General features: G+C 49.3%; 2 protein-coding genes across 4 annotated transcripts; one reads left to right on the top strand and one right to left on the bottom strand.

The window, feature by feature from the left end:
- Positions 1-3,288: 3,288 nt before the first annotated feature.
- Positions 3,289-11,150, bottom strand: GNL1 (G protein nucleolar 1 (putative)). Its single transcript, XM_027525225.1, has 12 exons — positions 10,789-11,150; positions 10,205-10,370; positions 9,713-9,849; positions 9,396-9,547; positions 9,208-9,279; positions 8,049-8,256; positions 7,795-7,890; positions 7,204-7,398; positions 4,654-4,832; positions 4,414-4,576; positions 4,034-4,174; positions 3,289-3,649 (listed from the first exon to the last, which is right to left on the bottom strand). The coding sequence occupies exons 1-12, from the start codon at positions 10,859-10,861 to the stop codon at positions 3,408-3,410; spliced, it is 1,824 nt and encodes a 607-aa protein (XP_027381026.1). The 5' UTR covers positions 10,862-11,150; the 3' UTR covers positions 3,289-3,407.
- On the top strand, positions 10,999-17,064 carry PRR3 (proline rich 3). 3 transcript variants are annotated; one of them, XM_027525226.1, is made up of 5 exons: positions 10,999-11,085; positions 11,755-12,143; positions 12,829-12,891; positions 15,209-15,499; positions 15,778-17,064. In XM_027525226.1, the coding sequence occupies exons 2-5, from the start codon at positions 12,023-12,025 to the stop codon at positions 15,882-15,884; spliced, it is 582 nt and encodes a 193-aa protein (XP_027381027.1). In that variant the 5' UTR covers positions 10,999-11,085; positions 11,755-12,022; the 3' UTR covers positions 15,885-17,064. The 3 variants fall into 3 exon arrangements, with proteins under 3 accessions (XP_027381027.1, XP_027381028.1, XP_027381029.1); XM_027525227.1 differs by lacking the exon at positions 10,999-11,085 and having other exon boundaries at positions 11,462-12,125; XM_027525228.1 differs by lacking the exons at positions 10,999-11,085; positions 12,829-12,891 and having other exon boundaries at positions 11,462-12,125.
- Positions 17,065-22,159: the final 5,095 nt, after the last annotated feature.

Here is a 22,159-nt window from a genome sequence, read left to right as displayed (position 1 = left end):
CCTCAGCTCTCAAGGATCTCAGCTACCCTCTTCCCACCTGTATGCTACTGATGCCCAAATCCATCTGCAGCCACACCTCTCTTCCCCCAAGCCCTTTAATTCTGGTTTCCAGTCTTTGTCTGGGATCTCTGCAAAAGTCTCTGACCGCTCTCCCTTTTCCAAACCAGTCTCCACAGTGCAACCAAACTGACATTAAGGCACAAATCTCTCCTCCTTGGTCTTAGGCTTGAAGTTCTTCAGTGCCGCTCTGGATAAAGCCTTCATCTTTAGCACGGCTGATGAGGCCCAGGAAGAGCTAACCCAAGCCTACCTCTCCAGCTTCACCTTTCCCCCCTTGCACCCTCTGCCCCAGCCATGCTGAACCAGTTAGTCTTCCAACTGTCGCGTGCTTGTTCCTATCCTTTGCTTTCCCCTCTGTAATGCCCTTTCCCTCTCAATGCCTGGCTAACTCCTGCTCAGTTTTCAGGCCTCAGCTTGGACCTCCGTCCCTCTAGACTTTTTCTGACTCACCAAGACTGGCCCCTGTTGGGTGTTCCCACAGCAATTCTTTACCACAGACCACTGATTTTTTTTTTCCCCAGTCTTATATAACTTGCTGTACAATCAACAGCTTCCAGCTCTGTCCTCCACTTCTCTCTGAGCAACATCACAAGACCCTTCTACATGAAGCCACCACTACCCCACAGAACCCTGTACCACCCTTCTCACAGCACTTATCACACTTTTGGGGTAATTATTAAATTGTTTTCATATTCCAATAAATTGAGAGTTCCACAAAGGACTAGTTCTGTATCACTTACCACTTAGCAGTGACTGACAAATAGTAATTGTTGACAAATGGACAAATGTTCAATTGGTGAATGGATTCTTGGGGTGATTATAGTTCTAGACACCTTACTTAGTTACAATTCAATACTCACGTACAGCAATTCTTCTATAATTTACATGGTGACATGGAGTAGTATCATTAGTATCTGGCTGTTCTGTTCTTGGAGGATACGGTCTATGCCTGTACTCAGTGTTTTTGTCCCAGAACTCAGCATGCCTGACACACATTGTTTTCAACCAATGTTGTTGATTGTATCAATGATCTACTCTGGACCACACACAGCTACTTTGTCCCAGAACCATGACTGGAAGTCAGTCTAGAAAAAGGAAAGCTCAGAAGAACTTGCTCAACATCTAGATGGAATTACAGCATGAATAAGAAGTACTAGTTTCTGGCCATCAAGAGACGAGACTGGCCAGCTGTGCAAACTCCCAGAGCCTGAGACCTCCACAGTCAAGTGTCTCCATAGTGGATATGTCCCAGGAGGGGTGTGAGCACAGGAGTCCTGGGTATTTCAGAACTGGACCCCTGGTTTCCTTTGTCCCCTTTTAGTCAGTTTCCACCTCAGACACTGGTGTTGGGTTATTATTTACCCTTCTCCTCCCAAATCTGTTTGTTGCTAAGATAGTTCTTTTCCCAGTGTCACTTTCCTACAGAGTACTGATTGGGAAGAATCATTTGCCATCTCTAGCCTCTTGGGGATGTTAGCACTGCTTCCATCCAGGTCTTCAGCATAAAAACCCTCTTCCTTGGCTTCCCCTCCAGCATCAGGTCTCAGCTTTCACCTCCACCCCCAGACCTCCCAAATGCTCCTGGTGAAACTCATAAGATAGAACAAGATAAAGACAAGTGAAGAGAAGTGGCACAGAGACAAGGGCTTAAATAGAATTCTGATTTTTCTCACTTTTCTCTACTTTTTGAGACAATTCCAATGTCCCCATCTCACCTCCAGCAGTAGAGAAGTCCCCTGAGCTTCCCTGACCATTACGAACCTTCACAGGATGCTCAGTAAGGGTCCCCCTTTTTCTGTCAACAGACCTAGCCCTGAGGGTACAAAGTGCAAGATGGGAGACAGGTGGGTTTTTCTCTCCACTGAAACTTTTTCTCTTTTACAGCACATTGTGGGCAACTTTCGCACACATTCACATGCTGTATTTAAACTTTGCGCTGGAATGCAAATTCCAGGGCTTATGTCCTCACTGGCACCAGAGGAGGAGGGAGCTGGAAGAAATGACCCAAATATGGGCCAGTTCACCTCAGCCCCTTTTGCTCCTGGGGTGACTGGGTCTCTGCTGGAATGAAAAGTAGCCTGAGACCCAGAACTGGAACAGAACGCTTTAGAGAGAGGAATCATACGCCCTCTTCTCCTCACCCCTACTCCGGATGGCTAACCTATCAAATAACACTTTTTGCTACCACCAACCCAGACAACATTGTGGCAGCCAATGAACCAAAGCTCATTCTTCCTTTTCTCCAAGAATGAAATCTAGGAGTCCAGCTGCTTGCTTATCAAGGGGGATGTACAGCAAGGCCTAAAGCGCCCTGACTCACAGAAGAGCTGACCTCTGCTGAATTGCACCTGATATCATAAGACAGCCCAGACCATGCACTGGGTCTCCTTGGCTCCATCCCAAACCAGGGTAAATGGGATTCAGGAGGCTGGGTGTGTGTCCTCCCATTTGAATCTAGCAGACCCTTAGTGTTAAAGCTCTATAATGAGACTTAATACTGCACTTACAGGGCTCTTCTGCTCAGATCATAAATGTGCACCCCACTTATTTGCCAGTAATTAAGACTACTCGTACACATTTAATTAACATTTTCACAAGCATCAAGTCTTAGCTAAGTATCTCCACCAACAGGAAGTTCTAGAATTATACCGTATGAGCCCTAAGGATTTGGAGAACATTATACACCCATCTTAATTCAAAAAGTTGGGTGCCTGATTAATGAGGTCTTGATCATGGCCAGGCTGTATATTTAGGTCAGGCCTGTTTGTGCAGCTTTATATGCTCAGTGCTTAGCGTAAGTCTAGACACAGTTAGACCTCAATAAATATTTGTTGAATTTGAATAAATCCTGTTAAAAAATCTCACTTGGAGACATCAGCTGTGACATCTCTTACTGCTGCTTCTCCCAGAAGTTCCTGGTATAACCCAGGACTGACAGCAGGGGGCGCATAGGGGTTGTTCCAACACCAGAGGGACCAAAGGGGACTGGACTTTGACCAGGCCTCAGAAGCCTGAAATGACCTCCCCTCACCATGTTGATGACACAGTTCCTAAGGTACAAGTGGGAGCATGAGCAGAGGGAGTGGTTTTGGGCCTCAGAACCCACTGAATTAACTCCTAAGAGAACTCTTCTTTTGCAAAGAGAATGCACGAAAAGAGAAGGGAGAAGAGCAGCCAGCCTCCCACAGCTGTCAGCCTGAGAGCTGCTCTCACCTCAGTCCATCTAGGGAAGGGGCTACAAAGCAGACAATCTTTATTCACAACTGGGGCGGCAGACGGGAGAGACCCCCGGGTCAGTCCAAAAGCAAAGATACTGGGGAGGTGGGGAGATGGAGTAGGGCAGGGACTCAGCACTCGTCCTCGCCCAGCAGGGCATAAGGGTTTCGGGCGGCCAGGCTGGACCCTGGAGCCGAGGTTGGGGTGTCCTCATCCCCTTCCCCCTCCTCATCCGCATCCCGGTCCTCCTCTCCCTCCTCCTCACAGGAGCTGCTCAGCTCTTCCTCTTCCTCCTCCTCCTCGTCACCCGCTGGCCCCACCCTGCCCTGCAAAACCACCAGCTCCATGGTCTCTGGATGGGACTCCCAGGTGCCTGGGGAACCAAAACAGAAAAAGAATGGTGGAGAGTTTTGAGCAAGAAACTAACGCCAGGCAAAGATGGGGAAGAGGCAAAGACTAAGAATGACAACCATTTTATAGCTGCTGGCATTCATTTGTGCACTCATTCATTCACCCTCTCCTGTGCTGGGCACAGAACAGAAGCTTTGCACACATTAACTCCCATCTTGACCACCTCCTTGCCAGGAGCAACTAAGCACCCTGGTTTTGCAGATTGGAAAGTCATCTCAGACCTACTTAGTCACACAGAGCTGGCCGATGGGGGCAGAATCCGAATCCTCACACAGTGTGGCCACAAAGCCCACACCCTTCTGCCTCTCCTACAGCAGGGGCTGGGGAGGATCACCGGCTGACTGACCTTTCTGCTCATTGTAGCCCGGGGGATGAAAACACAGGCTGAGGCGGCCATCCAGCGCCAGCCGCAGGAGGCTGTTGGCCGCTCTGTACACATCGTTTCGGGCGGCCTTGGCTGTCTTGTAACCACGTTTCTCTGCCCAGGCTGGAAGGAGAGAAGGATGGGGATGGAAGACCATCAACTGGGCCCAGTCACCATCATCCCACACCCCTAATACAGTCCTTCCAGTTTCTCCCAGAATATTCCAGGCCCAAGATCTTGCTGGCCCTGAGACAGGGTCTATGGGTGACCAGCCAGCTGCCCCATCAGGATGGCAGGACCTCTGAGGAAGGACAGAAGAAGAGATAGGGCCAGGGAAGGAAAGCCAGGCACGTGGAGCCCACCTTCACAGATGTCCCAGGCACACCAGGGGTGTTCTGCAGAGGGGTCCTCGGCCTCTGGGTGGCGCAGATGGAGCAGGGCCTGCACGGGGATGCGGGAGGCCAGGTAGCCCACAGCGGTGTACGGCTCCTGGATCTGGGCGATAGGGTAGATCCCCGCCAGGACCTGAGGGGAGGTAAGAGCACTCAGCACCTGCCTCGATCTCCTGCCTTCTCCCCACTGCTGGCCCTCTGCCCTCGTACCTGCAACTGCCTGGGCAGAAGCGAGGGGAATATGAGGCCGGGACAGTCACAGAGCTTCACGGAGGGAGTGAGAAAGTAGGTCTGAAAGTATCGGGTGTGGCCCGGAGTTCTGGAGACACTCACAACCTTCCGGCCTACCAGCCCGTTGATCAGCGAGGACTTGCCCACATTGGGGAAACCTAAGGAAAACAAGGAAAATTAACACTGACAGATCCTTACTCTGTGACAGGTAGGACATGGTGCTGTAGCTATAGATGAATGGGAAACTAAGGCGCAGAAAGGAAGGACAGAAGCGGTACAACGTCACAAGTTACAAACCAGGCTCTGGCCTCCCAGTGCCAGGATCTCCCAGAGGTTTCCTCCACCCCGCTCTGTGGTCTTACCCTGGGCCTGTCACTTCACACCTTCCAAATCCCACCTACAAGCACCTCTCTCTCTGCCCGACACCTCACCTTTCCAGCTCACTTATTCTGGATCCTCTATTCCAATGAGCCTCTGACCCTGACCAACATGGGCTCATGCTCTCACCTCCCTTCTTATTCAACTTAGATTCCACGGTCCAGCGCGACAGCCAGTCCCTTTCAAGGAGCTTCAACTCCCTGGCCCTGCCTCTCCCCTTCTTCTTAGTCATCTGGCAAAACTCCAGCCTCGTAAAATGCAACTCTGCCCGGTCAGCAGCTGACTGAGGCCAGGCAAAGATGCACCCTGGTGCTGACTGTGCTCTCTTTACAACACACTCACGCACAGCTGGTATATCCACAGGTACCAAACTCCGGGGAGTCTCAGGTCCCTTATATAAAATGAAACAGTACAGTTAGCTCTCCCTAGCCATGGGCTCCTTGATTATATTTCCTCTCGAAAGGGGCTGGGGAGACAACTCTCCTTTGACAACTCCATTCTTCTCTCCCCTTTATAATAAAACTCCTTAATAAAACTCCTTAAGACTTGTCTATTTTTTGCCACCACTTCTTCACACCATCTTCTTTGTGACTATAAATTATAACACACACACAAAACATGTAAAACATAAACATGCCTGATGAACCCCCACGTCATCCTGAGCAGAGTGACTCACTTCCTCAGAGGCCCCATCCGTTCCTTCTTGATCATAACCCTCTCCCTGTGCTCATGGGAGCCTGATCCCAAGGGGTACGGAATTCTGCTTCTTCACTTTCCTTTCAGTTCTGTGGCCTGTGAATCCTGAATGGCTGGTGGAGTTCAATTCTACAGCTTTGGAGCCTTTCACAAATGGGATTGTACAGTATGGATGCTGTTGTGTCTAGCTCCTTTCTCATCCAACATTATCATGTCATTCCCCATCCTCTCGTCCGCCACCCTAATCTGGCTTTCTCTTCTCCACCCACAAAATCGCTGATCTCCATGTTGCCCAACTTGCTGAGCAAGCCTCTGTTCTTACCGCTCTTGACCTGTCAGAGACAGTCAACACGACTGAGCCCTCCTCTCCTCTCCAAACTTTCTTCATTTGCCTGTTGGAACACTCTTGATTTCATTCTGCTTTGCCCAGCCTCTAAATACTAGCCTAGTCTCTTCTCCATCTATCTCCTCTCCCATATCTCATCCCATCCCATGGCTTTAATCACCATTTATGTCCACTACTGGCTTCCCAAGATTAAATCTCATTCAAATTCAAATCTCCAGTTCTCTCCTCTAAGCTCCTGGCCCACTGCCTAGTCAGCGTCTCCACCTGGGATATTTAAAAAGACTCTCAAACTTAATTTGATTCCCTTCCCCAATCCCTCCAAATCTGCTCCTCTTCAGTGTTCCCGCTGCTCAGTATAAAACTTTGTAAGTCCTTCTTTATTCTTTGCTTTCTCTTATGCAACCCAAGTGCAACTCCTCAGCAATCTTGTGTTTTCTACCTTCAAAATATATCCTGACCTGTCTCCCCACCTCTGCCTCTGTTCTGAGCAAGTCTCATTTCTCCCCTAAACTGGGACCTCCTCTGACCACACTCTCTGCTTTGTCTTGCCCATCCCTACCATTTACATTCCTTTATCCCCCATTGAGAGCAGAGACAAAGCTCTTAATTAAGAGAAGATTCTCTTTACAACAGACTAAAAGAGTTAAGACCAAGAAGAAACCTGATACTTGCTAAGCTCTTGCTATGATTTATGATGGACTAATTATTACAACTAAAAAACTTAATATGTAAGTTACATAGCAGTGACCACTTCACATCAGGCATCACACAATTTTAACATTTATTGTTATTACTATTATCACTATTTGTTAGACTTTTTTAAGCTCTCTCTATACTCTTCTCCTGCTTCTTCCCATCCATTCTTTTAACTGAGCATCACTGTCCTCATTTTTCAAATCAAAGTCACTGAGACTGAGAGTTGGTAGATCCCTTGCTCGAGATCAATAAGCTAAGAAGGCAAACTTAACTCAGGTGTCCTGTGATCATTCTGCCACCGCAGACAGCCTCCTCTGGCCTCAGAGACCCTGGAGCCTAAAGAGACCTGACCACCTTCTCTATTTCCCAAATACTGAAACCCTGTGCCTCCTAGGCAGCCGCTACTTCCTTACCCACGCAGCCGATGGTCGCCACCCCGTCCTTGTAGCGCTCCCGCGCGGGGCCTGTCGGCTCCATCGCGGAGTCAGTCTGCTGCTCCACCAGGACGGCGGGCCCGTCCTCCTCTTCCTCCTCCTCCCCGGAGCCGTTACCCCAGGTGGCCCCGGCCACATCCCGGGCAATCTTCTCCCGCCAGCTGCTCAGGTCCACTGTGCAGGGAAGGAGAAAGAGGAGGTAGTTCTCCCCAGGGCCGCTGCCCATGATGGCGGAGACAGTGCTCTGCACAGTCGAGGTAAATGGCTCCCTCTGGATCTCGCAGAGCCAAGCTGCATAAAAGCAACATCCCCAGCCTTCACTTGACCCCACCCTGGAATTGGGTGCATTTCTGAGTCTCTAAAAAGCATCAGCAAGACTGAAGGCAGTCAGCCACAGGGGCTCCTGCCTCCCGGCTGCCTCTCTTGTCCTACCAAGTCAGGCAGCTTCTTCTCTTGGCCTTCCCTGTGGCCTCTTGCCTGAGTCGATACTAGAGGGAAGGTATGCAAAATGATTTGGGGCCCTGGGTCCCCCCCACTGGCCCCCATGCCTCGCCTCGAAGGGGCACATACCTTTCCCAGCAGTGATGGCTTCACAGGCTCTCAGCAGCTGCTCTGGCCCCAGAGCCCGAGTCCATCCTCTTCCCCGCCTCCGACTCTTCTTCAAGACTGAGATCAGAGGGTGCAAAAACATGAGCTCACCCCATGGGGCTCAGGTACCCCCTCTCTCCCACCACCCTCAGACCCCAGATCAGGGCCTCCCTTTTGTCCCCTGCCCCGCCTCCCCCGCCACATCTCCCACACTGCCCTCCTCACTGCCCACTCACCGCTGCTAGGGTCCTGTGGGGTGCGGGGATCCCGAGGGAAAGAGGTGAAAAGAACAATGTGGAGTTGGGGATAGTGTTGATGGAAATAATGCTTCCAGGCAACCACGAGAGCTGGGGGGGCCAGATCCACCTTGTTCAGGACAAGCACCAGGGCCAGCCCAAGCTCTCCAGTCACGTACTCGTAAAGTGCTGGTGGGAAATTCACAACCTGGAACAGGATATAAGAGGAGGGAGTGATGCAAGGTCAACCCACAGTTCTCTGCCTGCAGCGCCCTACTCACCAAGCACAGCTTGGAGAGAAGAACCTGGTAGTAGCAGATTCTGGGGCAACAAGGACAGATCAGCCAAACTGAACTAGGGAGACAAAGCAGCGGTGAGCATCACCTGTATGTGTGTCTCTGGGCATTCCCTGTGGGCCCGATCAGGGATGGTAAATAGCTAAAAACAAGGAAGCGGACCTAGCAACGGGGGATAAATGCTAGAATCACTCACAGGGATGAGGGCTGGGATAAAAATCAATATCTAGTTTTACACACACTTCTGTCTGCATGTGTACACAAGCTTATGTGCCGGCATGCACGTATGAGGTTTGCACTGAGCATGCGTAGCTGTTTAAGTGAGTGTGTGAATGCACACGTATGTCTCCGACTACGTAGGGGGTATGTGTACATGTTAATGATCTCCAACCTAAATATCCACACAGACTTCAGACCTCCCTTTCTCCCCCTGGAGAACAACAGTGAAGCAGCACAGTCAGATCACAGGAGAGCCGTCCAGCAGCTTGTCTAGAGCCTTAACCACTACCCTAGCATCCCAAGTGAGGCTGAGTTCTGTAGAGACTCATATGGCAGGGAAGCCCACTTCACAGACTCCCCTGGAGCTCCACACTGAGACTTCCTATTAGCCCTGGTGTGCTAGGAAACAGGAACAGTTTTCCATCAAAGGGTTAAAGAACAGGCGGGGTGGTTGGCCAGAGGAGGAGTGACAGGCTCTGACACTGATGAATAAAAACCGAGTTCCCAACTGCAGACTTCAGCAGGGTAGAGGAGACTGGAAAGGAAGGGATTACCTGTCTGTCTCCCAACTACTGCCTCTGCCCTTTACCCCACCAGGACCTCCCTCCCTCCTGCCCCTTGCCCACCCTCATCCCAGGACTCACTGGATGTCGGATATCAGTAATCAGCAAAACAATATCAGACATCTCTAACACTCGCCACAGCTGCCTCCATGTCTGAAAAGACAAAATCAGTGAAAGAGAACTTGAGCCCAGAGTCACTCTCCTGCCTGACTCAAACCAATTTGGCCATGGGTGACTATGCCCCACTCCTGCCCCCACTCTAGTCTCACCTCCAGATTGTGCTCAAAGTAGCTGAGTTTCTCAGAGGTGTAAGCCCCATGAATCTTCCCAAGATACTCCTGGAAGCTCCGTTCCTCCTGGCTCATCAGTTGCTCCTTAGACATCTCATAGCTCCAAGGGGGACGTCGGGGAAAGTCCAGGACTGAATAATCAAGAAAAAGTCCAAATAAGTTTCAGGATAGTTTCAAGACTAAAGCGTGCATGTCTCCCAGACCCCTTCTTCCTCCCAGTCGGCTCTTACTCTTCCAAACTCCTTTCCCCAGCCCACTGCCTGTCCCAAGCATCCAGGCGCTGGGCTCTCACTCACCAGAGCCGGGCTGGTAGACCTCTCGGATGTCCAGCTCCAGCAGCTCAGCACTGACGGGCTGTAGCACTTGCTCCCGGGCAGCTCTCTTTCTCCTCTCCACTTCCTCCCGGCTGTCTCGCTCAAAATGCAGCCGGTATCTAACAGGGAAGGGACCACAGCATCCATCGCAATCCTTGGCCACAAACTCTTTTCTCCAGACTTCAGGTCTCGCTTCTCAGTCGGCCCTCCCCCAAATCTCTATCGTGCAACAACGGGCCTTCCCTAAGTTTCGTCCAGAAAAAGCCAAACGCTCTCCAGGTTCTGCGGAAGGGAAGATTGTGGCCCGCTCCACAAGCTTCCCTTGTGCCCTAGCGGCCCGTGGAGAACCGTGGTATCCCAGCCCTCCCCCATCTCCAGTTTCAAGCCTCCACCAGCAGCAGCCTGCTTTCCCCCAACGCTCTGACTTCCGGGTAGGCGGGGAAACCTGGGCCAGAGCCCCCCGCCCACTCTCACCGATTTGGGTCATAGCCTCGCGGGCCCAGCCCTTGGGAAGGTTGCTGGTTGAGCCTGCGGATGTGATGGGTCACAGACTCCCCGTCCGAGGTGTCGGTTTGCTCCTCCCGCCGCTCTCGGCTCCCGCTGCGGCTGTTGGAACTGGATCGCAGCCCATCTTGAAGCCCTGCGGGGAGGAGCCGGTGACGCCAGTGCTGGCCAGTTCTCAGGGGCCAAAAGACCCCCTCCCCGGTCGGCCTGGCTCCTCCCCACACTACCGCACTTCTTTTGAGACCCGGCCCTCCCACCTACTCTGCCCAGGACCCTCCCGGATGTGCGTGGGGGGAGGCACTCCTCCTCCAGGGATCTGCGGGGATGGCGCCCCGTTGGAGCTGGAGGGATTCCCCTCCCCCAACTCTCCATCCTTCCCCACCCCTTCCAGAGGTAGGGGGCTGGGGTGAGGGAATCCCCTCCGCGGTCGCCCACGCGCATCGGCACGCGGCCGCCACCCCCTCCCACGCCTCCCAGAGGTGAGGCGGGCACACCCCTCCTTCCAGATGTGCGGGAGTCCGAGCCCCGCCCCCTCCTCCGGCTCCCGCACTGACCTCGCTTCCGCTCCCGCTTGTCCTGCAACTGCTTTTTCTTCTGCTTCACGCTGAAAGGCTTCTTCCTCGGCATGGCCCGGACCAGTCACCTGGCCCGCCCTCCGCCGAGCTCCCGCCGCCTCAACTGACTCCCCCCGGGGCAGCCCCCGCCGCAAGGGCCCGGGACCCTGGAGGAGGCGGGGCTGGAAGGTGACGTCAGCGGGCGGGCCCGGCCGCTGCGCCCGGGCGGCCCGGGTGGAAGACAACGGGGAAATACAGCCACGTCCCAGTGAGAGCGAGGCGAGAGGATGATGCAGGGTAGGCTACCCGCACGTGAGAGCCAGTGGCACTGAGAGGGCGCTGCGGCGGCGAGGAAGGAGGCGCGCGTGGGAGGATCGGGCTAACTTCGTCACGGACGCTACCAACTCGCCTTCAGAGGAGGGGGGACGCGTGTCATCATTACCTTGCGCGCCGGGGAGAAGCTACCACTCACCTGGAGGGGGCGGTGGAGCGGAGGGCGGGTCCTACCACCTGGGGAGAAAGGGGCGTGGACACGCATAAGCTTCTTTACCGATCCTCCAGCTGGGCCTTAGAGGAAAGGCGCGACTGCGCGTCCCGGGAAGGAAGCTGAGTTACTGAACTACACTGGGGGCCGGGTCAGAGGTCTTGAAGGGCGGGTGGCGGTCTGGAGAGCCCTGGGCAGCGCCCTGCTGGGACCCAGATTCCTTGTGGGAACGATGATAAGGAGCAGGCTTACAGATCATAAATGAAAGCGCCGCCGAGGAGAGAAACCCAGATGGGGCAAGGATTTTTGGAGGGAGGTCATAGGGCACCGAGTTGTGCCTGCAGCTGTTACCATAGAAACCGGGGACCGGATATGGCGATCTCAGGATGCGACAGCCTTCTCTTCTCAGGCCTTCTGGCCTGAGAGTCTGTCGACTCTATGGCAGACTGAGAGGAGCAGCCGGTTGTTTATTTTTTTTTCAGCGAGGGGGAGGAGCTAGCAACTTTTTCAAAGCGTTTATAGCAACGCAGCAACGGAAAGGTTTGAGATTGCTGCCCTGCCTGGCAGAGACTGCGGGAGGCGGCTGATGCGAGAAGAGCCGCACAAAGATTCCCCGCAGCCTTCCGGAAGTGAAATGGCGGGAGCCTCAGCCTCAGTGTCCACCGCGCCCCCCGGAAGCGGAAACAGAATCCCAGCGTGCCCCTTCCTCACTGCCCTCCAAATCCCGCTGCAGCCATTGCCGCAACCACGATGCCGAAACGAAAGAAGCAGAATCAGCAGCAGCAGCTGCAGCAGCAGCCCCCACTGCCAGAGCGGGATGAGACTGGAGACGAGGAGGATGGGAGCCCCATCGGTGAGGAGCCCTGGAGGGGTGCGCACATGCCTGTCAGCCTGTCGAGGCGAAGGGTTAGAAGCTGAAAAGATGCGGGGGAGAGGGCTCTAACGGGAGGAAGGGCGCACGCGCTGGGGCGGGGGCTTGGGGAGAAGCCTGTGTGGGATGGAACACTAAATGAGTTCTTTTACTTGAATCTTCAACTTCAAACTGGCCTCTAAACCTTTCTAAAGAAGGGAGAGGAGATAAAGAACTTATGTGCGCAGCCGCAAAACGTCAGGGGGAGAGGGGCCCTAGAGAAATTGCAGATTGCGATGACTGGGATGACAGTTTGTGACCACACTTGTATGGGGAAGGTGGAAGTAGAGCTTTCTGTGAACTCCTTGCGGGTAGGGTTAGGGGAGAAGTATCTGATTGGCCAGTTAAAGAGAGGGATTGGTTTTACCTCTGGAATCACTTGGGATCTATTGGATAGCAACAATGTAAGGGAGAGAGAAAGTTTGTAGGTATCGTTTTCTCATTATACGCCGTGACAGGGCTAAGTCTCCACGTTGCAAATCCTGAAAATGCTTTGGAAATAGATGGGCGTCAGAACCCATAACACTGTTGAAAATATATCTGGCTTTACTGGTTAAGAAATGAGTAATAGAAGGAAAGCATATAAGAACAGGATCATCAGTTTTTTAGTCCATTCTGATGACCATATTTTCATGTCTACTCTTAGGACCACCCAGCCTTCTGGGCCCTCCCCCCATGGCCAATGGAAAGCCTGGTGACCCCAAGTCAGGTGAGAAGAAAGGGGCTCTGATCCTTTGATTGGGTCCTGAAAAGGGAGCAAGGGAGGGACTAAAACCCACAAGGGATTAAGAAAAAAAAAGATCAAGAATTCTGTACTTAAATGAAAAACTCAATGTTATAAAATGACAGTTCTTCCAAAATTAACCCATAGATCCATTACATTCCCACTTATAATCCCTACAATGTTTTTGTAGAAATAAGCATTCTACATTATTGTATTGAAATGCAAAGGATCAGGGTGAGAAATTGCAAAGACAATTTTTTAAGGGGAAGGGCTTACTCTGAATATCAAGACTTATTTTAAAGCTGTAGCAGTTATGACAGTGTGGTATTGGCCCAAAAATAGACATATAAATGAACAGAATGGCATAAAGAGTCCAGTAACAGGCCCACACACATATGGTTATTTCATTCTTGAAGATGGAATTGAAATAATGGCCTTTTTAGCAAATCATGGTAGGTTAATTGGATATTCATGGGTAAAGAAGTAATTTTAGAAAACAAATGTATTTTATAGTCTTAAAGTAGATTAGAGTTTTTAAACAGACAAGCAACACACTAAGCATAAAGGAAAAATAAAGTGAATTACATTAGAAAATATGAACTTCTATTAATCAAATCACACCATTAAGAAGTTAATAGGAAGCCATAGAGTAGAAGATACTTGAAACAAATACAACCAATAAAATCTTGAATTTATAAAGAGTTAAAATCTTGAATATATAAAAAAACTCTCTGACAATCTGTTAGAAAAGTGGGCAAAGGACTAGAACAGCCACCTAATAAAAACTGAAATCTAAATGGCCAAAAACATGAACAAGAACACAGCATCATTAGTCATCAAATAAGGGCAAGATAAAAGCATATAACTTGGAAACCAAACCCTTTGTGTACTGTTGATGGGATTGTAAAGTGGTGAAACCACAGTGGAAAACAGTATGGAGATTCGTCAAAAATTAAAATAGAACTACTATGTGATCCAGCAATTCCACTTCTGGGTGTTCACCCAGAACAATGCAAAGCACGATCTTGAAGAGGGAGTCACACACCCATGTTCATAGCAGCACTGTGCACAGTAGACAGGATATGGAAGCCACCAGATGCCCATTGATGGATGAATGGATAAACAAAATGTGGTATAATCATGTAGTGGAATATGATTCTGCCCCTCAAAAGAAGAAAGTCCTGTAGCAGGCCACAGCACCAATGAACCTTGAGGCTAAGCCAGTGACACACAAAAAAGTGCTGTATGGTTCCACTGATCTGAAGTATATAAAGTAACTAAATTCATACTAACAGAAAGTAGAATGGTAGTTGCCAGAAGCTGGGGGGAGGCGAGGGAAAGAGTTGTTTAGAAGCTACTAAGTTTCAATTCTGCAAGATGAAAAGTTCTGGAGATCTGTTTTCCAACAACATGAATTTACTTAACACTACAGAGATATACACTTAAGTACTAAAGTGGCAAGTTTTATGTTAGTTACAATCACAATTTCAAAACAAAAGACCGCTTTTCACACCCACCAGAATGGCAAAAATGAAAAAGATCTTTACCAAGTGTTGTCAAGGAATAACAGCTTGTTTGTGGTGGTGGTGGGAGTGTGAATAGGAACAACCCAAGTTCTGAATTTCTTAAACATAAGCATACATATACTCAAGGATCCAATAATACCTCTACTACTTATATACTCAACAGAAATACATCCATGTGTGTACCGAAGACTTAAATAAAAATGTTCATAGCAGCATTTTTTTTGTTATATCCCCACACGATAACAAAAACGTGGAATCTAGTAGCATGTCCACCATCAGTAGAATGGCTAAATCAGTTGTGCGTACATGCGGTAGAATACTACACTGCAATGAAAATGAAGGAACTCCTACTACGAGCAACCTGGATGAAGCTCATAAACACTATGTTGAACCAAAGGATGCAGACAGAAAAGAATGCAGACTGTATGATTTCCTTTGCACAGAGTTCAAAAACTAACCTATGGTGCTAGAAGTCAAGACAGCTGTTTGGGGGAGGAGGGTGGGATAGTAGGCGAGGAGGGGCACAAGAAGGTGGGGCTTCTGAAGGGCTAATAAGGCTCTGTCCCTTCTCTAGCCTGTCTTAGTGGAACATAGGTGTGTTTACCTTGGTAATAATTGAGTTGTGCACTTAAAATTGTGTATTTCTGGTGTATATATTGTACTTCAATAAAACGTTTTTAAAACAAAATCAGGGTTTCATTATCTGTATTAATCTGGTCATTGATCATCTTCCCGTGTCTCTCTCTGTCTCTGTCTCTGTCTGTCTGTCTCTTCAGCTTTTCACAGAGGTCCTCCGGGATCAAGGGGACCAATGATCCCACCACTGCTGAGTCTCCCACCTCCTCCCCGGGGCAGAGGCCCAATTCGGGGAGGCCTAGGCCCCAGGTCTGGCCCATATGGTCGTGGTTGGTGGGGGGTCAATGCCGAGCCTCCTTTTCCTGGACCAGGCCACGGGGGTCCCTCCAGGGGAGGCTTTCACAAAGAACAGAGAAATCCTCGAAGGCTCAAAAGCTGGTCTCTTATCAAGAATACCTGCCCACCCAAGGATGGACCCCAGGTTATGGAAGGTGAGGTCCATTTTTTTATGCCTGCACACATTTAATACCCATCACTCCCAGAGCGACCTCATGCCTAGAATCCCCGTGGCTCTTGTGCTTTGGGTTGTCCTTTGTCCTTTTGAAGTAGGAGTAGCCCTGAATGTGTTTTCTCCCACAAGAAAGACTGTCATTCCATAATACCTGGAAATGGTAGCAAGCAGGAAGTCTGACCGCCTTCTCTATCTCTGCTTTTTGTTAGATATGTTCGTTCTTACATTTTAAACTGCCCGATTTTCGCTTGTTCACAGACAAATCTGACCGCCCCGTCTGCCGACACTTCGCCAAAAAGGGCCACTGTCGATACGAGGACCTCTGTGCCTTCTACCACCCGGGCGTCAACGGGCCTCCGCTGTGAGGCCGCCTCCCCACCCAGACTGGAAGGGGTCCCCGGCCTGGCGGCCACGTTCTCCCCTACAGCCCTGTGCTGGCCACGTGAGGCTGTTGCTCGCGCCACCCCCAGTCAGTGACGCCCACCCCCTCACCGCCCCCTCCCACTGGGGGTCCAGAGTTGTGTTCCATGACTGGTGTGCGGCGTGCACTCTTCTGATCCAGCCTCCAGAGACGTCTCCAGGACCATCATTGCTCCATTCAACTGCCTCCTGGCTCCTCTTCCCCCCTCGCCAGCTGACTGCGGAACAGGAAACCTCTTTGGTGCTGTTTCTTGTGCATCTGTCCACCCAGCCCTGGGTATCGCCCTGGATTCCTGAGAGCCCTGGAGCAGTTTCCTACCATTCCCTCCTCGCTGCTTGTTTTTAAGTCCTTTTCGTGTGACACCCCTGCCCCAGCGTGGTCAGCGGCCCTGTGACGCTCACCCGGTTGGCTGACCTGGGGTCAAGTGCGGATGACTGGTGCAGAGTCACTCCCTGAGAGGCCACGCTCCCCGCTCTTGGATCTGGTAGTTCCTGCGTCAGTAGCATGATCCCCACCGCTGTGGTCTGTGGTCACTGTGCTTTGTGAAACTCTGCATTCCCCTGCCTCCAACCCCCGTAGCCTTTCTCAGTGTCCTTGGCATTTTCGTGACTTCCCAACACTAGCGTAGGTTTTTCCGCCAAAATGCGTGGGGCCGTTGGTGCCCCCTAGACTTTCCCCACCTCCCAACGAGGTAGAACTGTGAAACTTCACAATACCGCCTCCCTGGTCGTCTCACCCTCCCCGTGTTGGTTTCTCGGGATTGACACAGGCCCGAGCGATGTCGTCCAAAGGCTCAGATGGGCCTCTCCTCTCTCCAGCCCATTTTAGTTAGACTGCATCATTGTGAGGCCACCAGCCATTTCATTTGAATTCTGTGAATCTCCACCTGGCCAGCGGGTGGAACTCGGACAGTACTGTCGCCCTCTTCCAGCCTTCTTCCCCTGCATCCCTGGCACTGGTTGTTTTCTGTGAAAACGGCAGTGAACAGGTTCAGTTTTGAACTGGCCCTGAGGAAATGGGTCAGGAGTTGTGTGGGCAAGAGGGAGGGATGAGAGCCGTTGGAGAACTGAGAATGAATTTTTTTTAACATTTTTTTATATTAGTAATAAATGCAGTGGAAACAAGCATTTTCTTTAATCCCTGTGTTGCAGCCATCTCGAAGTGCAGAGGAGGCTGGGAGTCAGTGTATGCTTCATTTAGAATGTTGACAGATGTTTCTCCCGGTCTGAAGAAACCAGCAGGGTCCCCTTACCCCGCAGAGATCAACCAGACCAGCTGCATTATATTCAAGGGCTAAGTTTTGTTGGAGAAAGGAATGGCCTATCCATGAGTCATTTTTAAACATTTTACCTGTGTTTATGGTTATATTTATAGAGTGGAGGTGACAAAGCAATCTTTGAGCAAATACTGGTAGAGTGCCTGTGGGCCAGGCAGCATACGAGACACTGTAAAGATAATGGAGAGCCAAAATCAATGAATTTAAAATCTACAAGAGGAGACACGTTCGTCAAGTCACAAATATGTGTAAAGTACCTGTCAAAAGTGAAGAAGCGAGACGTGGGGGAATACGTAATAACTGGAGTCTGGGGAGGTGACAGCTGAGACAAGCTCTGAGGACAAGCAGGAGGCGAGGTGGGAGAGCAGAATCCAGGCAGAGGTGTTGTTAAGGAGATGGGAAGAGTGGGAAGTCAGGGAGAAGGAAGAGGAGCTAGCACTCAGGGCCGTGCAGGATATAAGGATGTGGGTCATAAGACAAGCCTTTGGTTTTGGGTTTTTTTTAACTTTTTAAATATTTTTTTACAATATTGTATTGGTTTTGACAAATATCTAAATGAATCCGCCACAAGTATACATGTGTTCCCCATCCTGAACCCTCCTCCCTCCTAAGACAAGCCTTTGAAGGGCCTGTGATACCTGCCTTTTTAGGCAGGTGAGTATCATAGATTGGTTTTACAAAAAGATCGCCTTTGTATGGAGCTGACCAGCTTGGAAATGGCATTAGCAAGTTGAGTAGTCTGAGTTGTTGGTATGGACTTGGGTAGCAGAATGAAAGAAAAGTGGACATTTGGAAATAGGTCAAAATGAAAGTATTTTAGATTTTTGAGGGTTGTTGGCTTGCGTAACCAAGTGCTGTTCGAAAAGAAAGTTAGTGGAAGAAACAGGTCAAAGGCCACCAACTTGCTTTTGGAATGGTTAAATCTGAGCTGCTTTTTAAGACATCCAAGGAGAGAGACAAAATAAGTAGTTGGATATACAGATTTGGTACTCAGATTAAAACTGGAGACATTAATCTAAGTTATCTGCATTTGGGTAGTGGCTGAAGCTATGAGCATCGGTACATTCATTCACTTTGTAAATATTAAGCACCTGTGATGGCCCAGTGTATCAGTTTTAAGTTCAGTTGTAACAGAAACCAAAATTAGTCTTAAAGCAACATAGTTTATTTTTCTCACAAATCAAAAGACAGTGCAAAGCATGTATGACAGTCATGCCACCAGGCCCTCAGGTATTCATTCAGAACCCTTGCTCCCCCCACTTCTCAGCACCATGGTTCTTGGGGCCAAATCCTCCTATTCACAGTCTGAAATGAAGCTCTAGCTCACTTATCCATGTTCCAAGCCTCAGGATGGAGGAAAGGCAGAGGAAATTACCTCCAAGCTAACATTCAGCTCTCTAACTTCTATGTCATTGGCCATAAGTCGATATGTCCTGTGGCCTATAATACTCAGCTCCAGCGAGGCTTGAAGAGTACTCTTTATCCAGGCAGCCAGGTACTAACCAGCAAACTCTTGGCCCTTCAGCAGGTGAAAACATTAGGGTAGGGCAAACATCCTCTGCCAGCCCCTCCCTGCTAGAATTAGGGCTAGAGATAGAGAATGGGACAGTAAAAGTGTCAGTGTCCACCAGCCAAGGACCAAACAGGAACCACCTCTAGTTAAACAGTTTAACTGCAGAGATCTTATAAAAGAATTAAAAATGACAGGATTAAGGTTTGTGTTAGGTGATTTGGGGGAAGATTCAAGGAAGAGGGGGATCTAGACTGAGCACTCCCAGGAAGTGGGGACAACTCTATGATTGCATATCTTAATACCACTTTAATACTGTTGTCTCTCAGGGTATATGGGGCACTGGTTCCTGGACCCCTTTATGTGCCAACATCCAAGGATGCTCAAGTCTCTTGGCTAAAATGGTATAATATCTGCGTGAAACCTGCACACATCCTCTCCTATACTTTGTCATCTCTAGATGATTTATAATACCAAAAATAATGTAAATGTCATGTAGATGGCTATAAATTCAATGCAAATGCTATGTGAATAGTTGCAAATGTGCAGCAAATTTAGTTTTGTTTTTTGGAACTTTCTGGAGTTAATTTTCTCTCCTAATATTTTAATTCTAGGTTGCTTGAATCTGAATATGTGGAACCTGCAGATACAAAGTCTCCTGTTGAGGGAAGAGATGAAATATGGCTGAAGCTGTAATCAGCAAAAAAAAAAAAAAAAGCAGCCACTCCTCATTTTAGCTGAGAGGTACTTGTTCAGAATTTATGGTTTCCACAGTAACCTTGTTTTTGTCTTCGATTAGACAAGATGATGGACTTTATCTTACTTCATCACAGTCACAGGTTGGCCTTGCCTGACTTGGGTGTTCTGTGAGTTTATGACCAGTGCGAGAGCACCATGGCCTAGATGTGAGGGCCAGACCAGCTCTTAGCAACACCAAGGCCTACATTCCAGGGTCAGGCCAGTTTCCAGTTGTCAGGCACTGTTCCTCAAAAGTAAACAAATGAGTAATTACAGGTTGTGGTTAACGATATAAAAGAATATAAATGGGGCACTATATAGAGAATCATGGTTGGGAGCCAGTGGTGGTTAGGATAGACCTTACTGAAGAATCTGTAGCTGAAATCATCTGGAGGAGAGTGTCAAATGGGAATAGGAGAGGGCCCAGGACTTAGCCTAGAGGACAGCGACATTCAACGGCCAAGAGAAGGACAAGAATGACCTGACGAGGAGGAATGGCCAGAGAGGCGGGGTGAGATCTTAGAATGTGTCATTGTCTGGTTGCTAGCCCTGCGCCAGGTACCATGCTAAGTTCCCAATATGTATTGTCTTATTTAAGCCTCATGTTCATCTAATGAATACTTAGTGCCTACTCTGAGCCAGGCACTGTTTTAGGAGCTCGGGATATATCAGTGAAAAAGGCAACATTTCTGCCCATATGGTGTTTATAGTCTGGTGAAGATGGTAGACAATAAATACGTATATAATTTTAAGAAATACTTTGAGGACAAAGTGAAAGGAGAGGTTGGAGAGTGACAGGTGGAAGAGAGGTCAATACTACAATAGGTAGTGGTTCTTAGAGGAGATAGTCTGTGAATAGAGGCAGAAATTAAGTGAGGAAGCAACCATATGAATATCCTGAGGAAGTGCATTCCAGGCAATAGGGAACAGCAAGGGCCAAGGCCCCGAGGCAATAGTGAGTTTGAGGGATTTGAAGTAGAAATAGCAGGCCAGTGGGTCTAGACTGGGAGATGAGACCAGGAAGTTCAGCAGGGGCTAAATGATACAGAGCTACGGCAAAGCGTTTGGATTGTGTGTGTGTGGAGGCGGGTGGGCTGTGCTGGCTCTTTGTTGTGGGCTTGGTAGCCTTTCAACATGTGGAATCTTAGTTCCCTGACCAAGGTTCAAACTGGAGTTCCCTGCATGAAAAGTGGATTCTTAACCACTGGATCATTCTGCATGTACATGCACCGACCCCGACCGCTCTGGAAGTCCCAGAGTGTTCTGGGAAAATGATTTATGTTTTAAAACTACCATTAACTGTAGGTTGGAAGGATAAACTAGAGAAGGAGAATGACAGCAGGAGAACAGGTAGGAGGCCACTTTGGTGGTCCAGAGGAAAGAGACGATGCAGAGGTGGAGAGAAGTAGGAAGATTTGGGATATGTTTTAAAGTCTCAGTTGATAGCATCTCTTTCTAGTTCACACCAGAAGTCTTGAGGTCATCCTTAGTTGTTTTTTTTTTTTTTTTTTTTGGTCACACCTGATGTCTAGTTCATTAACAAAGCCTGCTGGCTCTTTTTGTCAAATATATTCAGAAACCAGCCATTTTCACTACCTCCACTACTATCACCCTGGTTTGAATCTTCACCGCCTCCAAGAGGTCACTCTGCTTCTGCCATTTCTCCCATCTCATGCCCCTCCGTCAGTGTGAACCCAAAGTCATCCTTTTAAAATATAGGTCAAGTCAGGTCACTCCTCTGCTCAGAACCTTGTAATGATTTCCATTTTAGTCAAGAGTAGAAACCCAATGATCTAAAAACCCCTTTCCAGTTCACAGCCTGCTTTCCTTTTCCATGTGCCTCTCCAGCAAGCACACTGCTTCTACAAGGCACCACACTTAGCTGTTCCTTCTGCCAGAATGCTCTTCTGGAAGTCCTTGTGGCCAGAGCTCTCACTGTCTTCAAGAATTTGCTTGAATTTCGCATCACTGAGGCCTCATGAAGTCTATTTAGTGCTGAAACCTGCCTTCCTGATACTTTTTACCTTGATGTATATTTTAACATAGCAGTAACTCCTCTGCTAGAAATGTAAGCAGAGACCTTCATTTTATTCAGTGATATCCCGAAGGCCTAAAAGAGTGCCTGGCACATACTGTGCACTCAGTATACTTTTGAATGAATGACGCCTGAGGCAGACATGGCTTGCTGATGAAGAGCGGGAATGGAGAGAAGATGACCTTTTCGTTTTGGCCTCAGTAACTAGATGGAAGATAGTGTGATTTCTTGACATGGGGAAACCTGGGAAAGATACAGCCTTGCAGAATAAACATAAGAGCTCAGGGACTTCCCTGGTGGTCCAGTGCTTAAGAATCCGCTGGACAATGTAGGAGTTTGCTCCCTAGTCCAGGAGGATCCCACATGCGACAGGGCAACTAAGCCCATGCACCACAACTACCGAGTCCCCACAACTACTGAGCCTGCACTTTAGAGCCTGTGAGCCATACTACAGAAGCCCGTGTGCCCCAGAGCCTGTGCTGCACAGCAAGAGAAGCCATCGCGATGAGAAACCTGTGCACGACCAGGAAGAGTAGCCCCAGCTCGCCACAACTAGAGAAAGCCCTCACACAGCAACAAAGAGCCAGTGCAGCCAAAATAAATAAAATTATTTTTAAAAATTAAAAAAGTAAAAGCTCAGTTTTGTGCATATTAATTTGA

The sequence above is a fragment of the Bos indicus x Bos taurus genome, chromosome 23 (assembly GCF_003369695.1).
Source record: "Bos indicus x Bos taurus breed Angus x Brahman F1 hybrid chromosome 23, Bos_hybrid_MaternalHap_v2.0, whole genome shotgun sequence".
Classification (NCBI taxonomy): Eukaryota; Metazoa; Chordata; class Mammalia; order Artiodactyla; family Bovidae; genus Bos; species Bos indicus x Bos taurus.
Note: the sequence above shows the minus strand (reverse complement) of the source record. Positions and strands in the feature narration are given on the sequence as shown.

What these genes read in the sequence shown, in the direction of transcription:
- GNL1 (XM_027525225.1), bottom strand. Translation starts at nt 10,861, where the DNA reads ATGCCGAGGAAGAAGCCTTTCAGCGTGAAGCAGAAGAAAAAGCAGTTG. An exon ending in CAAGCGGGAGCGGAAGCGAG is followed by an intron (nt 10,371 to 10,788) that starts GTCAGTGCGGGA and finishes TCCTCCCCGCAG; the next exon opens with GGCTTCAAGATGGGCTGCGA. An exon ending in TTACTGATATCCGACATCCA is followed by an intron (nt 8,257 to 9,207) that starts GTGAGTCCTGGG and finishes ATCCTGTTCCAG; the next exon opens with GTTGTGAATTTCCCACCAGC.
- PRR3 (XM_027525226.1), top strand. Translation starts at nt 12,023, where the DNA reads ATGCCGAAACGAAAGAAGCAGAATCAGCAGCAGCAGCTGCAGCAGCAG. An exon ending in CGGTGAGGAGCCCTGGAGGG is followed by an intron (nt 12,144 to 12,828) that starts GTGCGCACATGC and finishes GTCTACTCTTAG; the next exon opens with GACCACCCAGCCTTCTGGGC. An exon ending in TGGACCCCAGGTTATGGAAG is followed by an intron (nt 15,500 to 15,777) that starts GTGAGGTCCATT and finishes GCTTGTTCACAG; the next exon opens with ACAAATCTGACCGCCCCGTC.